This window comes from Natator depressus, chromosome 14, assembly GCF_965152275.1.
Source record: "Natator depressus isolate rNatDep1 chromosome 14, rNatDep2.hap1, whole genome shotgun sequence".
NCBI lineage: Eukaryota > Metazoa > Chordata > Testudines > Cheloniidae > Natator > Natator depressus.
This window is the reverse complement of record NC_134247.1, coordinates 21868177-21883846: the sequence shown is the minus strand read 5'-3', so window position 1 is coordinate 21883846 and position 15670 is coordinate 21868177. Positions and strand designations below refer to the sequence as shown.

The 15670-nt window shown below is 48.0% G+C and overlaps 1 protein-coding gene across 2 annotated transcripts in view; it reads left to right on the top strand.

The window, feature by feature from the left end:
- FBXW10B (F-box and WD repeat domain containing 10B) overlaps window positions 1-12062 on the top strand; it is a 35991-nt gene extending 23929 nt beyond the window's left edge. Inside the window, exons 12-14 of one of the 2 annotated variants that reach the window (XR_012641835.1) lie at window positions 2028-2314; window positions 3146-3749; window positions 4335-4954. Coding sequence is in view for 1 of the 2 variants with exons in the window: in XM_074971170.1 (XP_074827271.1) it covers window positions 2028-2314; window positions 8310-8507; window positions 10799-11673 (1360 nt within the window). In the remaining variant the exon portion in view is untranslated. Of the gene's footprint in view, window positions 1-2027; window positions 2315-3145; window positions 3750-4334; window positions 4955-8309; window positions 8508-10798 lie in introns of those variants that run through there. The other variant, XM_074971170.1, reaches the window with a different exon arrangement.
- Window positions 12063-15670: the final 3608 nt, after the last annotated feature.

Genomic DNA, 15670 nt, shown 5'->3' with positions numbered 1-15670 from the left:
GCTCTGCAGTGCCTGCCGCTTTGAGCGGCATGGTAAGGGGGTGGGGCTGCGAGCTCCAGCGGGCTGCGCGGCATCCATACACGCTGCCCTGAGCAGCATGGTAAGGGGCCTGGGCCGGGGCTGGGAGGAGGGGTTGGATAAGGAGCAGGGAGTGGTTGGAGGGGGCGGAGGTTCTGGGGGGGCGGTCAGGGGACGGGGAACAGGGGGGGCTGGGTAGGCAGTCGCCACCCCAGAAAGTCCCAGCCAGGCTGGGGCTCGGCTAGGGCAGCCCCCCAGGCCAAGGGGGCCCCGACTCGCGGCACTAGGGAGGGTGCATGGTGTAGGGCTCAGTGTTATAGAAGGGGGCTGTTGGAGACAGGGCCGGCTCTAGGCACCAACAAGAAGGTGCTTGGGGTGGCACATTTCTAGGGGCGGCATTCCGGCGCCGGCCATGCTGCCCCTAGAAATGTGCCCCCACAGCCCCAGCTCACCTCCGCTCCACCTCTGCCTGCTCCCCTGAGCGCGCCGCCACCGCTCCGCTTCTCCTCGCCCCCTCCCTTCCAGGCTTGCTGCGCGCCAAACAGCTGCTTTGCGCGGCAAGCCTGGGAGGGAGGGAGAAGCCGAGCGGCGGTGCGCTCTGGGGAGGCGGCAGTGGTGGAGCGGTGGTGAGCTGGGGCAGGGAGCGGTTCCTCTAACCCCCCGCCCTGTTACTTCCTGCCTCTCCCTCGCCTGAGGAGGGGGAGGCGGTGTGTTCAGGGGAGCAGGCAGAGTGGAGGTGAGCAAGGGCGGGAGGTTGCAGGGGGAAGCCACAGGAAGCAACGGTGGGGTGGGGGGATGCAGCATGTGCGGGGGAGGAGGTGGGGCTGGGGATTTGGCGAAGGGTCGAAGCCAGGGGCAGGGAGGTCACGAAAAAAAAGCGGGGGGCGGCCAAAAATTTTTTTGCTTGAGGCAGCAAAAATCCTAGAGCCAGCCCTCGCTGGAGAAGAGGCTCGTTGCTAGAGGGGGGTGCATGGAGCAGCACCGTTTGGGGGGCGTGGGGCTAGGGAAGGGCTGCAGGGCCCCGCATCCTGTCTTGGGGCAGGGGCCGCGCTGCGGCTGTTACCTGCGCTGCGCAGCCATCCGGGCAGCCACTCTGGGGCCCCGCGCGCAGAGGCCAATCCGATGCCGCCTCGCTCAGCAGCCTGAGCTCCATGCTGCTTCCTGCCTGGCCCAGGAAGCGCGACCGGCTGCACTGGGCAGGGAGATCAGGCATCATGTGACTGGGCGCCGCGTAGGGCCGCGGAGTCAGGCCCCTGGCAGCAGCAGCCTCCTCTGCCCCAGGAGCTGGGCAGGGGCGGCTGGTGCCATGGCTGAGGGCTGCCTTGGGCATGCTGGGGTGAGCCCCCCCCCAGTCTCTCCCGCTCCTGCGCTGTGGGGCTGTCCGGCCTCTGCCACTCAGGGGCGCTCACATCCCACGGTGGGGAGTTGGGCAGATGGCAGCCTTTGCCTGCAGGGAGCCGCCGCCCCACATGCTGGGAGCGACCTCACTGGTGCAAGGGCTACAGGACTCCTGCGCCACCAGCAAGCACCTGGGATGGAGAATGGGCCTGGGGAGAGCAGGGGGGCAGGACAGAGCCTGGGGGGGCGGGAGGGGGCAGGACAGAGCCTGGGGGCAGAATGGAGCCGGGGGGGTGGGAGGGGGCAAGACAGAGGCACATCCCTTAAATCAGAACTTTTTATAGGGAACCAGTTGTTAACATTTTGGCAGCTCATCACTGATTTCATCCCATTATTCCCAGTTGTATCTGGCAATGCATGAACTCAACAGTGTTCTTTACATTCAGTTTACATTAATTGGAATGAGCTGGCAATGTTCAGATGATCATCAGGGCTGGCAACAATCTAAACACTGCTCATTTTCTTTTCCCCACCCAAGCAATTGCAACTTCAATTCTAGTTATGCACCTCAGCATCTGCACCAGTGCACGCAAGCAATCTGGCACAACAGGTAACTGCTACACCATTATTACAAGGTGTGTTTCTTAGCACTGTTCCTCTTCCCTTCCTAGGATGGTGATCAATGCTCTGAGCAGCATATTGATGTTCCAGTTTGAGGATGTAGAGTGGGACTACACGCTACAGGCCGACCGAGAGGAAGTAACAAAGGCTAAGGAAAAGCACAATGAAATCAGGGTCAGAATGCTGCCCTATCCATATGTTCACTCTCGGCACGTGAAACATGATGTAGCCAGCCACAGGAAGACACTTTATTCCGAGGAGAAACCAGATGAGGACCAGATAATGTTGGCATACCTGATTCGCCGTCGGTCAACAAGGGATTGCGGGACACCTTTAGGTACTGTATACACCTCTTGCAGTGCACTGTGTTAAAAGGGCAGCCCCAACCTGAAATCTAGTCAGTTTAGAAAATGAGTTAGGAAATATTTTCAGGTACCCACTGTCCTAGCCCAATCCCCCACCATTGTCCAGGGATGTGTGCTAGACGGCTGCTGCATTTTAGCGATCTATATATTTTGTAAGGCCCTTTAGGATCCTGTGAGAAGCAGGGTGCAATAGAAAATTGAGGCCTTAATTCAGCAAGCTATTCAAGTGTCTAATTTTAAGTATGTGAGTACTCTCACTGAAGTCAGTGGGATTACTCATGTGCTTAAAGTTAGGCATATGCTTAAGTACCTGCTGAGTGGTGCACAAATTATTACTTATTTTAAAATTCCCCCCCACAGTATAAGTCTAAGCAGCATCTGTGATTAGACTTCACAACCAAGATGAAGATTAAATCCAACAGGTTTGCACTCTTCAAACTGTAACAGTCCGATGCAGTCTGAGTCTATGCCCTGGTCTACACTAGGACTTTAGGTCGAATTTAGCAGCGTTAAATCGATGTAAACCTGCACCCGTCCACACGATGAAGCCCTTTATTTCGACTTAAAGGGCTCTTAAAATCGATTTCCTTACTCCACCCCTGACAAGTGGATTAGCGCTTCAATTGGCCTTGCCGGGTCGAATTTGGGGTACTGTGGACACAATTCGACGGTATTGGCCTCCAGGAGCTATCCCAGAGTGCTCCATTGTGACCGCTCTGGACAGCACTCTCAACTCAGATGCACTGGCCAGGTAGACAGGAAAAGAACCGCGAACTTTTGAATCTCATTTCCTGTTTGGCCAGCGTGGCAAGCTGCAGGTGACCATGCAGAGCTCATCAGCAGAGGTGACCATGATGGAGTCCCAGAATCGCAAAAGAGCTCCAGCATGGACTGAACGGGAGGTGCGGGATCTGATCGCTATATGGGGAGAGGAATCCGTGCTATCAGAACTCCATTCCAGTTTTCGAAATTCCAAAATCTTTGTCAAAATCTCCCAGGGCATGAAGGACAGAGGCCATAACAGGGACCCGAAGCAGTGCCGCGTGAAACTTAAGGAGCTGAGGCAAGCCTACCAGAAAACCAGAGAGGCGAACGGCCACTCCGGGTCAGAGCCCCAAACATGCCGCTTCTATGATGAGCTGCATGCCATTTTAGGGGGTTCAGCCACCACTACCCCAGCCGTGTTGTTTGACTCCTTCAATGGAGATGGAGGCAACACGGAAGCAGGTTTTGGGAACGAAGAAGATGATGATGAGGAGGAGGTTGTAGATAGCTCACAGCAAGCAAGTGGAGAAACCGGTTTTCCCAACAGCCAGGAACTGTTTCTCACCCTGAACCAGGAGCCAGTACCCCCCGAACCCACCCAAGGCTGCCTCCTGGACCCGGCAGGCGGAGAAGGGACCTCCGGTGAGTGTACCTTTTAAAATACTATACATGGTTTAAAAGCAAGCATGTGAAAGGATTAATTTGCTCTGGCATTCGTGGCTCTCCTGGATGTACTCCCAAAGCCTTTGCAAAAGGTTTCTGGGGAGGGCAGCCTTATTGCGTCCTCCATGGTAGGACACTTTACCACTCCAGGCCAGTAGCACGTACTCGGGAACCATTGTACAGCAAAACATTGCAGTGTATGTTTGCTGGCGTTCAAACAACATCCGTTCTTTATCTCTCTGTGTTATCCTCAGGAGAGTGAGATATCACTCATGGTCACCTGGTTGAAATAGGGTGCTTTTCTTCAGGGGACACTCAGAGGTGCCCGTTCCTGCTGGGCTGTTTGCCTGTGGCTGAACAGAAATGTTCCCCGCTGTTAGCCACGGGGTGGGGGGAGGGTTGAGGGGATAGCCACGCGGTGGGGGGAGGCAAAATGCCCTTGTAACGAAAGCACATGTGCTATGTATGTAATGTTAACAGCAAGGTTTACCCTGAAAGAGTGTAGCCACTGTTTTATAAAATGTGTCTTTTTAAATACCGCTGTCCCTTTTTTTTCTCCACCAGCTGCATGTGTTTCAATGATCACAGGATCTTCTCCTTCCCAGAGGCTAGTGAAGATTAGAATGAAAAAAAAACCGCACTCGTGATGAAATGTTCTCTGAGCTCATGCTGTCTTCCCACACTGACAGAGCACAGACGAATGCATGGAGGCAAATAATGTCAGAGTGCAGGAAAGCACAAAATGACTGGGATAAGAGGTGGCGGGCTGAAGAGAGTAAGTGGCGGGCTAAAGACAGGGCAGAAGCTCAAATGTGGCAGCAGCGTGATGAGAGGAGGCAGGATTCAATGCTGAGGCTGCTGGAGGACCAAACCAGTATGCTCCAGTGTATGGTTGAGCTGCAGCAAAGGCAGCTGGAGCACAGACTGCCACTACAGCCCCTGTGTAACCAACCGCCCTCCTCCCCAAGTTCCATAGCCTCCACACCCAGACGCCCAAGAACGTGGCAGGGGGGCCTCCAGCCAACCAGCCACTCCACCACAGAGGATTGCCCAAAAAACAGAAGGCTGGCATTCAATAAATTTTAAAGTTGTAAACTTTTAAAGTGCTGTGTGGCATTTACCTTCCCTCCTCCACCACCCCTCCTGGGCTACCTTGGTAGTCATCCCCCTATTTGTGTGATGAATGAATAAAGAATGCACGAATGTGAAGCAACAATGACTTTATTGCCTCTGCAAGTGGTGATCGAAGGGAGAAGGGGAGGGTGGTTAACTTACAGGGAAGTAGAGTGAACCAAGGGGCGGGAGGTTTCATCAAGGAGAAACAAACAGAACTTTCACACCGTAGCCTGGCCAGTCATGAAACTGGTTTTCAAACCTTCTCTGATGCGTACCGTGCCCTCCTGTGCTCTTCTAACCGCCCTGGTGTCTGGCTGCGCGTAACCAGCAGCCAGGCGATTTGCCTCAACCTCCCACCCCGCCATAAACGTCTCCCCCTTACTCTCACAGATATTGTGGAGTGCACAGCAAGCAGTAATAACAGTGGGAATATTGGTTTCGCTGAGGTCTAAGCGAGTCAGTAAACTGCGCCAGCGCGCCTTTAAACGTCCAAATGCACATTCTACCACCATTCTGCACTTGCTCAGCCTGTAGTGGAACAGCTCCTGACTACTGTCCAGGCTGCCTGTGTATGGCTTCATGAGCCATGGCATTAAGGGGTAGGCTGGGTCCCCAAGGATAACTATAGGCATTTCAACATCCCCAACAGTTATTTTCTGGTCTGGGAATAAAGTCCCTTCCTGCAGCTTTTGAAACAGACCAGAGTTCCTGAAGATGCGAGCGTCATGTACCTTTCCCGGCCATCCCACGTTGATGTTGGTGAAACGTCCCTTGTGATCCACCAGAGCTTGCAGCACTATTGAAAAGTACCCCTTGTGGTTTATGTACTCGCTGGCTTGGTGCTCCGGTGCCAAGATAGGGATATGGGTTCCGTCTCTGGCCCCACCACAGTTAGGGAATCCCATTGCAGCAAAGCCATCCACTATGACCTGCACATTTCCCAGGGTCACTACCCTTGATATCAGCAGATCTTTGATTGCGTGGGCCACTTGCATCACAGCAGCCCCCACAGTAGATTTGCCCACTCCAAATTGATTCCCAACTGACCGGTAGCTGTCTGGCGTTGCAAGCTTCCACAGGGCTATCGCCACTCGCTTCTCAACTGTGAAGGCTGCTCTCATCTTGGTATTCATGCGCTTCAGGGCAGGGGAAAGCAAGTCACAAAGTTCCATGAAAGTGCCCTTACGCATGCGAAAGTTTCTCAGCCACTGGGAATCGTCCCAGACCTGCAACGCTATGTGGTCCCACCAGTCTGTGCTTGTTTCCCGAGCCCAGAATCGGCGTTCCACAGCATGAACCTGTCCCATTAGCACCATGATGCATGCATTGGCAGGGCCCATGCTTTCAGAGAAATCTGTGTCCATGTCCTGATCACTCATGTGACCGCTCTGACGTCGCCTCCTCGCCCGGTATCGCTCTGCCAGGTTCTGGTGCTGCATATACTGCTGGATAATGCGTGTGGTGTTTAATGTGCTCCTAATTGCCAAAGTGAGCTGAGCGGCCTCCATGCTTGCCTTGGTATGGCGTCTGCACAGAAAAAAGGCGCGGAACGATTGTCTGCCGTTGCTCTGATGGAGGGAGGGGCGACTGATGACATGGCTTACAGGGTTGGCTTACAGGGAATTAAAATCAACAAAGGGGGTGGCTTTACATCAATGAGTATTTCAGGCAGGACTTCACGGAGGGTTCCAGTAAGAAATGGTGCACCTAAGTAATTGTTCTTATTGGAACAAGCAGGTTGGTCTGGCCTCTGATTGATACATGGCTAGATTTACCTCGCTGCACCTTCTCTGTGAGTGACTGCAGTGTGACCTAGAGGAATGAGTACCCTAGACGGGGGAGGGGGGAAGCAAATGAATACAAAACAAATCTGGTCTATTTCTTGTTTTGATCCACTCCATCTATCTTTTACATCTTTGGCTGGCAGCAGACGGTGCAGAAGGACTGCAAGCCATCCACATCTCATGGCTGCTTGGCAGAAGACGGTGCAGTAGGACTGCTAGCCATCCTCATCCCTTGCCTGTCTGGCAGAAGATGGTACAGTAGGACTGCTAGCAATCCGTATCGCCTGCCTGCTCACCATAAGATGGTTCAATAGGACTGACTGCAGGACTAAAGAGAATGACCTGGTCAAGTCACTCCAAATTTAGTCCCTGCGCCCATGTCTGCCCAGGCGCTCCTGGCCGACCTGGCCAGGAGCACCTCAGACATGACGATGACGGCTACCAGTCATACTGTACCGTCTGCTGCCACAAGGCAATGGGTTGATGCTGCTGTGTAGCAATGCAGTACCACGTCTGCCAGCACCCAGGAGACATATGGTGATGGTTACCTGAGCGGGCTCCATGCTTGCCGTCTGGCGTCTGCACAGGTAACTCAGGAAAAAAGGCACAAAACAATTGCCTGCCCTTGCTTTCACGGAGGGAGGGAGGGAGGGAACGGGGGCCTGACGATATGTACCCAGAACCACCCGTGACAATGTTTTAGCCCCATCAGGCATTGCGATCTCAACCCGGAATTCCAATGGGCAGCGGAGACTGCGGGAACTGTGGGATAGCTACTCACAGTGCAACACTCTGGAAGTCGACTCTAGCCTCGGTACTGTGGAAGCACTCCGCCGAGTTAATGCACTTAATGCACTTAGAGCATTTTCTGTGGGGACACACACACTCGAATATATAAAACCGATTTCTAAAAAACCGACTTCTATAAATTCAACCTAATTTCATAGTGTAGACATACCCTATGGGTGGCTACTGAATCCAAATTGTGATGCAGAAACCTGCAACTCTGAGCTTGTGTTCTATATCACAGAGCACCACATCTGAGACACTGCGAAGCTTGTGTCTTTGAGTCCTAAAATAGTCATTAGAACAAAAACATTGTGAAGAAATTCACAGCTTAGATTCCATTTTAGTCTTTCAGTGCAAGACCATTAAATGTCTTAATGTCATAAATGCAGGGCCATCTCAGCTACTTAGGATTGTTAAAACAGTCGTGTGGCATTAACACCCAACACAGCCATTCACCTGTCTGAAGACCCATGCGTTGCAAGGAGACAAGCAATAGAGAGGGAATGAACCAGATTCCAACCTCTGTTACAACGAGTGTAAATCCTCAGAGTCAGTGATTGTAGAATCTATGGATTTACACCAGCATAACCCAGATTTGAATCTGTCCCAGCAAGGAGGCATGGAGCTCTCGTTATCTTCCAAGTTTCTCTGATGCTTTTAGCTTCTCAAACATTTCTAGATATTTTTCAGTCAACCATGGCTCACTAACTTTAGAAGTTGGAACTAGAAACAAAATAGTAACCGAAAGCCAGAAGACTCAAAAAATACATAATGATGACCTTCATAGATAAAAGACAATTAGCTTTAAAATCTTAATGCTACAGGATTAATCCACTTCCCTCTCTTGCAGGTCTCCGTTATGAATTTGTGAAGGCACCTGCTCCCTGGCCAAGTCAGACTTTGCAAAGGAGCATGGGTTGCCTTGATATAAAGCCGGACCAGAAGAAAAGGTTCTCTCTTCCTGGGAGACGACAGGTCTATAGCAGTGATTCAGAGGACTCAGGTCAAACATATGGTGCAGTAACACCACAAAGCTTGTCTGAATCCGGTAAGAGATCTTGGTGGCTAGACACTATCATGATGGTTGCATTAGACATATCACAGATAGACAGATTATATGGTAAGGGGTAATATGCTCTGGGTAAGAGGCCTGCAGTAAATGAGAAGTTTGATCTAGAGTCTGCACTGGGTAAGTGGATCTCTTTGGGGCCTGCAATGATTATGAGACTGTTTTAGGTCAGGCAGATGAACAGACATTAAAGACAAGGGATCTCTTCTAACTGAAGCCTAGAAAAGTTCTGTAATATTTGGTCCCATTTCTTCCTCTATGCAATTATTGCTACACTTTATATTTCCTTTTACATTTCAAAGTCACTTTGATCTACTTAAAAAAGTAACTTTCTCTGGGGAGGGAAGGAGAGGGTTTCCACACACAAGCTCTCAGAAGAAATGGTTAGCTATTATTTAAATGCCAATATTAGTTTGCTCAAGAAATCACTTTGTAAATACATTTTGTTCCAACATGGCTGAGCCAGCCAGCAAGGTGGTTGACGTTGAAATTTGACAAAATAATCCAGAGATCACATGTGTGCTCCTTGGTGATCTGATGGAAATCATTTTTCTTCTCTGTTGTATTGTTTGTATTAGTGTATTTTAATTTTGTCTGGGCAGACCCGAGTGTTGGTTGGGGCTTTATTTTTTAGAATAGATCTAGGCTGGATACAGCCCTTCATGATGTTCCCATAGGCTCCATATTTCCTATGCAATGTATTGGATCAAATTCTGTTCTCAATGGCAGCTGTAGCTGAGAGCAGAATATGGCTCTTATTGGTTTTCTCACTGGAGAAATGAGCTGTGATAAAGAGAAACCTTACAGTGACTCTTCCCACTCCAATGAGTGCTTCGTTGGCTAACACAGTAAATTAGAGAAGCCAATGGCACGTTATGTACTGGCAGATGAGTTTTAAATTCAGAACTGGTTGGGGATTATAACTGAATCCCAAAGAGTCTGAGGACAGAGAAGAGAAGCAGTGGACATGTTGGTAAGCTACCTAGACTATGGAAATACAGAGAAAGGTAGGTTAGGATGAAGTGGGGTAAGGAGAGGGCGAAAAGACAATACTAACAATAGGTTAAAGCATGTGAAATGGGCACAAAGAAAGGGTTCATAAATAGGAAAACCTGAAAAAGAAGCAAAAGATCTAGAGCCAGCAATGTAAAAACTACAGAAAAGTCACGAAAATAAATCCCACTTCTATTTATTAAAAATTAACAGGAAGATTTGAATCCATGTCTGGATTTGGATTTCAAACTTCCCCAAGACAAGATCTTCAGCTGGTGTAAATTGGCACAGCTCTACTGAAGTCAATGGAGTGACACCACTTTATGATAGCTGAGGATCTGATCCCTACTATTCAGAGGTGTTTGGATCTGGGGTTTGCATCAGGCCCATCTCTACCTGCAGATTACTTACATGTTAATACTCCACATTTACCTATACCTGGCAAGAACAGAGTCCCTAATGCTGTGTGCTCTATATTGCTATATTTCTCATTTTAAAAATCCCTAGCATTTCTTAACTTTGGATATAATCAGATAATCTTGGAATGATGATGAAAGATGGTGATTGGCCCACTTCAAGTGCCCATCACACAACAGAGACCACTCTCCAAAATGTGCAGACATCAGAAGCTCCATGCCTTGTTCACCTTGAGCTTTCCAATTCTAACCCAGTGCAGATATGTAATGGCCAAAAGTTGTTACCATCTGATTGTTGTTCAGCGGCTTATGTTGGAAACTGACTTGGCATTTTGAGTTCACTTCCTGGTATCCCTGTCATGAGACCCAATTCTACTCCCATTAGAAAGCATGACTTCAAGGAAACCAGGACAGGTGTCAGAGTACCCACAAACAATTGTCCACCCAGTGTCATAAATTATTTTAGCATCTACAGACTATTCCAACTGGCACTCTATAGATAACTAACATAGAATTGCCACCACTGTTGGCAGTCAGGTCAAAGAATGATGATGACTGAACCCATAAAGAGGGTCCTCTGCTACCCTCAGGATGGACACACATCAGACCGGACAGTGTTGGGGAAGCTTGTTCTGCTGCTCCTCATGCTGTGCTTGTTCTGTGGGTAAACATGGAAACTCAGTCACCAGGACTTTCCCTTTAGTGCCCATCATCAGCCCCCTTTGGGGACTCCATCTCTCGAAGAAGGATCAAACAGGCTACCACCACCACCAGCAGCTTCACTGTAAAATCACTTCCATATATATAGATATATATAGTTAGATAATTTTTTCTTTTCTTCATGTTTATTTTTGGAAATAGATAGTGAATCTGGCTACGACTCTCCAGTCCATGCATCTTCACTTGCTGAAAACGCTAAGGCCTCTTTACAGCGTATAAAGAAACGAGGCCCACATTGTCCCATATCTCCTGACCAGATCCTCCTGACTGTCAGCACGCTGCAGCACGCCTACAAGCAGGACCAAGTCAGCTCCAATATGATGCACCATACAAAAATCAGGGATGCCTGGGGACCTTCGCTGCTCCTCCAGGAACACCCTAAAGAGAAGACATACAAAATCCCTAAGCAAGAGAAAAAGGATCAGTCAACCCAACTCAGACACATTAAATCTGCCAGTGGCTCTCTGATTATGAAAAGAATTTCCACACCCTTTGAAACCAAAAGATTGCAGCTCAATTTGAAGAACTCTTTGCATGGGTCCGCAGTCCACTCTTTCATTCCTGCTCCCGTGATTGTACGCTCCAAGTCATGCTGCAGCTTGCCAGAAGAGAAGAAGGTTCATACTGGCCATGGCAGAGCCACTTCCCGATCTGAGGGTGGGGCTCAGTTGATTGGCCACTTAACAAGCTCATCTGAATCCATCCAATCAACACGCATGATGATCGCACAAACTAAAATTGAAGCAGCGATCCAGAGAGAAAGTCCCTTCTTCTTACAAACCACAAATCCTTACCGGATGAATACCGGGTTCAGGCTTCTGACAGTGAAGCAGATGAAAATGTACGAAGAAGCTACAGCTGTTGAGTATCAAGCTCACCGAACAAAATATATAGCAGACCAGCAAAAAGAGTGCAGGAAGGCCTGGTTAAAGAAAATTAAAGGCCTCCCCATAGACAATTTCACCAAGGAGGGAAAAATAGCTGCCCCTGAACTTGGGCTTAATGTGTATGTCTGAGCAAAGCTCCTTAAGGCACACTACCAGCTCTGTTAAAGAAATAAATGCCAAGAAATAGATGGGATTTTGGGTTTCTTGGGTTGCTCAAATTGTTTGATTCAGCTTTGGTCCCCGTTTGAGGATACCATCTCATGGCCATCAATGTTCTGTTGGGGGGAGGGATTATATAAGGAACACTGCATGATTCTTCAAGAAAATATTATTTACATAGTTAAATAGTCAAAAAGAACAGGAGTACTTGTGGCACCTTAGAGACTAACCAATTTATTTGAGCATAAGCTTTCGTGAGCTACAGCTCACATCATCGGATGCATGCAGTGGAAAATACAGTGGGGAGATTTATATACACAGAGAACATGAAACAATGGGTGTTACCATACACACTGTAATGAGAGTGATCAGGTAAGGTGAGCTATTACCAGCAGGAGAGGGAATAAAACCCTTTTGTAGTGATAATCAAGATGGGCCATTTCCAGCAGTTGACAAGAACGTGAGAGGAACGGTAGGGGGCAGAAATAAACATGGGGAAATAGTTTTACTTTGTGTAATGACACATCCACTCCCAGTCTTTATTCAAGCCTAAGTTAATGGTGTCCAGTTTGCAAATTAATTCCAATTCAGCAGTCTCTCGTTGGAGTCTGGTTTTGAAGTATTTTTTGTTGAAGAATTGCGACTTTTAGGTCTGTAATCGAGTGACCAGAGAGGTTGAAGTGTTCTCCGACTGGTTTTTGAATGTTATAATTCTTGACATCTGATTTGTGTCCATTTATTCTTTTACGTGATTAGGCAAGGACTTGCTTACAGACAGCCCCCCAACCTGAAGGAAATACTCACCAGCAACCACACACCACACAACAAAAACGCTAACCCAGGAACCTATCCTTGCAACAAAGCCCGTTGCCAACTGTGTCCACAAATCTATTCAGGAAAAAGAAAAGGAGTACTTGTGGCACCTTAGAGACTAACCAATTTATTTGAGCATAAGCTTTCGTGAGCTACATGCATGATGCATCCGATGAAGTGAGCTGTAGCTCACGAAAGCTTATGCTCAAATAAATTGGTTAGTCTCTAAGGTGCCACAAGTACTCCTTTTCTTTTTGCGAATACAGACTAACACGGCTGTTACTCTGAAACGTATCTATTCAGGGGACACCATCATAGGGCCTAATCACATCAGCCACACTATCAGAGGTTCGTTCACCTGCTCATCTACCAATGTGATATGTGCCAGCAATGCCCCTCTGCCATGTACAGTGGCCAAACCAGACAGTCTCTATGTAAAAGAATAGATCAGTCTCTATGTAAAATCACATAAAAGAATAAATGGACACAAATCAGACGTCAAGAATTATAACGTTCAAAAACCAGTCGGAGAACACTTCAATCTCTCTGGTCACTCGATTACAGACCTAAAAGTTACAATATTACAACAAAAAAACTTCAAAAACAGACTCCAACAAGAGACTGCTGAATTGGAATTAATTTGCAAACTGGACACCGTTAACTTAAGCTTGAATAAAGACTGGGAGCGGATGGGTCATTACACAAAGTAAAACTATTTGCCCATGTTTATTTTTCCCCCCTACTGTTCCTCACACATTCTTGTCAACTGATGGAAATGGCCCATCTTGATTATCACTACAAAGGTTTTTTTGTTTTTTTTCTCTCCTGCTGGTAAAGCTCACCTTAACTGCTCACTCTCGTTATAAGTGTGCATGGTAACACCCATTGTTTCATGTTCTCTGTGTATATAAAATCATCCTCCTGTATTTTCCACTGCATGCATACGATGAAGCGAGCTGTAGCTCACGAAAGGTTATGCTCAAATAAATTTGTTAGTCTCTAAGGTGCCACAAGTACTCCTTTTCTTTCTGTGAATACAGACTAACACGGCTGCTACTCTGAAACCAGTTAGTCGTCACAGCAGCCCATAAGATTATTATTCAGCTGGGCCTAGTATTACTGTATACTGATTTAAATGTGATCATGAGCATCTCCCCTTGTGATCACCACACAGTGCTATGCTTGCAAGTTTTCCTCATGAGGCCGCTGACAAGCTCCAAGAGGCTGATCATCTGACCTATGTTTTGAGCAAGAGGTGCCTGACCCTTGCAATCCTGGGGGCAACTCAGCAGGTGTCTGAGCCACATGAAATGTGCAAGTTTATTATTCAAAATAAATGTACCCAACCATAACATTTTTTTGTACTTGTATCTTCCTTGTTGGATTATAATTGAAACTGCTTGTTCTCGGAGAGAGAACTGTAAATACAGGCAGACAGCATGAAGCAGCCGTGCACAGCTCTTCTCTAGCAGAGATTCCTTCCGTACTGAAAAATGTACATGGATTTTCCTATGAGACCAATTTTATTAGTGTCAAGTTCATCCTGAATAAAGGGTCAGCACAAGGCCCTGTCTTGCTTAAATCTTATTTCGAGGGCTTAAGTGGGATGAAAATAGCGCATAGGCCTAGTGCTGGGTCTCTGCACAGTGGTGAATTTCATCCTTATCTTCCCTAGAAATTTAATTGCATTTAAACTTGATTTTTAACAGTTGAGTTAGTTAACACAATGCAGTCAGTACAGATGTACTAGGGTTTACCCATCAATAGCTGACAATGGGGAACATGATTTATCCTTGCTGGTCAGTTGTTGTCACCTAGCTCAAAATTAAAAGTCATGTTTAGACATGATTAAATCTCCTAGTGAATACAAGCCCTTAAAGCACATGGGCCCCTCTTCCCATTGAAAGGATTGGACCCAGTGGGTTAACTGTAGGAATGTGTCAAAATTACTTATAAAATGCTAGTCTTAGACTGTGGCTTTATATCTGGTATCTGCAAGGTACAGACAACCACAGGTAAGTGGATTAATCAGCCAACTCAGGGTTCTTATATAGCATCAGGACATACAATTTCAGTGTGTACAGCTGTGCCCAGCTCCCTCTCTCAGCTGCAATTTTCTGCTCCATCATAGTTTACAAAAGTAAATCACTTCTGCTTTTAATTAGAACTTAAATGGACACCATTCACCACAAAATCATGTTAAATCCCATGTCTCAGTCATGTGACCTGAGATTATTAAATTGAATTAATTTTTTAAAAATTATTTAAGCTCCAAGTTTCATTTTGTTTGCATTTTCCAGTTTGGATCTTGGTGTGCCACATGTGCTGCAACTAGAAGCAGGGTTGATTTAGCAGTAGCTGCAGAGCCCTTTCTAAGGCTTTGTCTTTGCTGCTGAAAAGGTGTGATTTTTACTTCAGGTTTACTAATGCGCGTGAGCAATCCCGAAGAAAAAAAAATACAGTGAAGTCAAGGCATTTTAGTCAACTACACAGGTCCATCTGGGGATGGCCTCACTTAGCGTACCCATGATCAATCTAAAGTGCCTTGTCTCATCATGACTGTGTTTTAAAGTCAAGATAGCTTTCATGCATTAGTTACCTTGAGTTAAAATGTGCACCCTTCTTAACAGTAAAGAAAAGGCAACATATGTGAAGGGAATACACAGTAGTGTCACTACATTGCTACAAATCCCTACCTCAGGACTGGTCTGCACCTAAAACTTAGGTCACCCTGGCTCCATTGCTCAGGGCTGTGAAAAATTTCACACCCTGTGTGCAAGGTAGTTAGGTCAACTTAACCCCCTTGTAATGCAGACAGGCCAATGGAAGAATTCTTCTCTTGACCTAGCCGCTGCCGTTCGGAGAGGATTTACTGCAGCGCTAGAAAAAACCCTCCCGTTGCTGTACCAAGCGTCTACACTGGGCGCTGCAGGGTTTGCAATGGAGACGTGCCCCAGGTGTGCGGCGCTGGGCGGACAGCGCTGCAGCTCCCTGGCACCTCGCCAGCCCCGCTTTGGGCTGATGCACGAGGCCCGCCCAACCATGCAGTTACCCGGGGCGACGCGCCGTGGGGAAACCCGCCCGGCTCCGCTCCGCTCGCAGGGGGGTGGGGGCTGCACCTCCCAGCGCACATGCAGCGCCCCGCTCCCCCAAG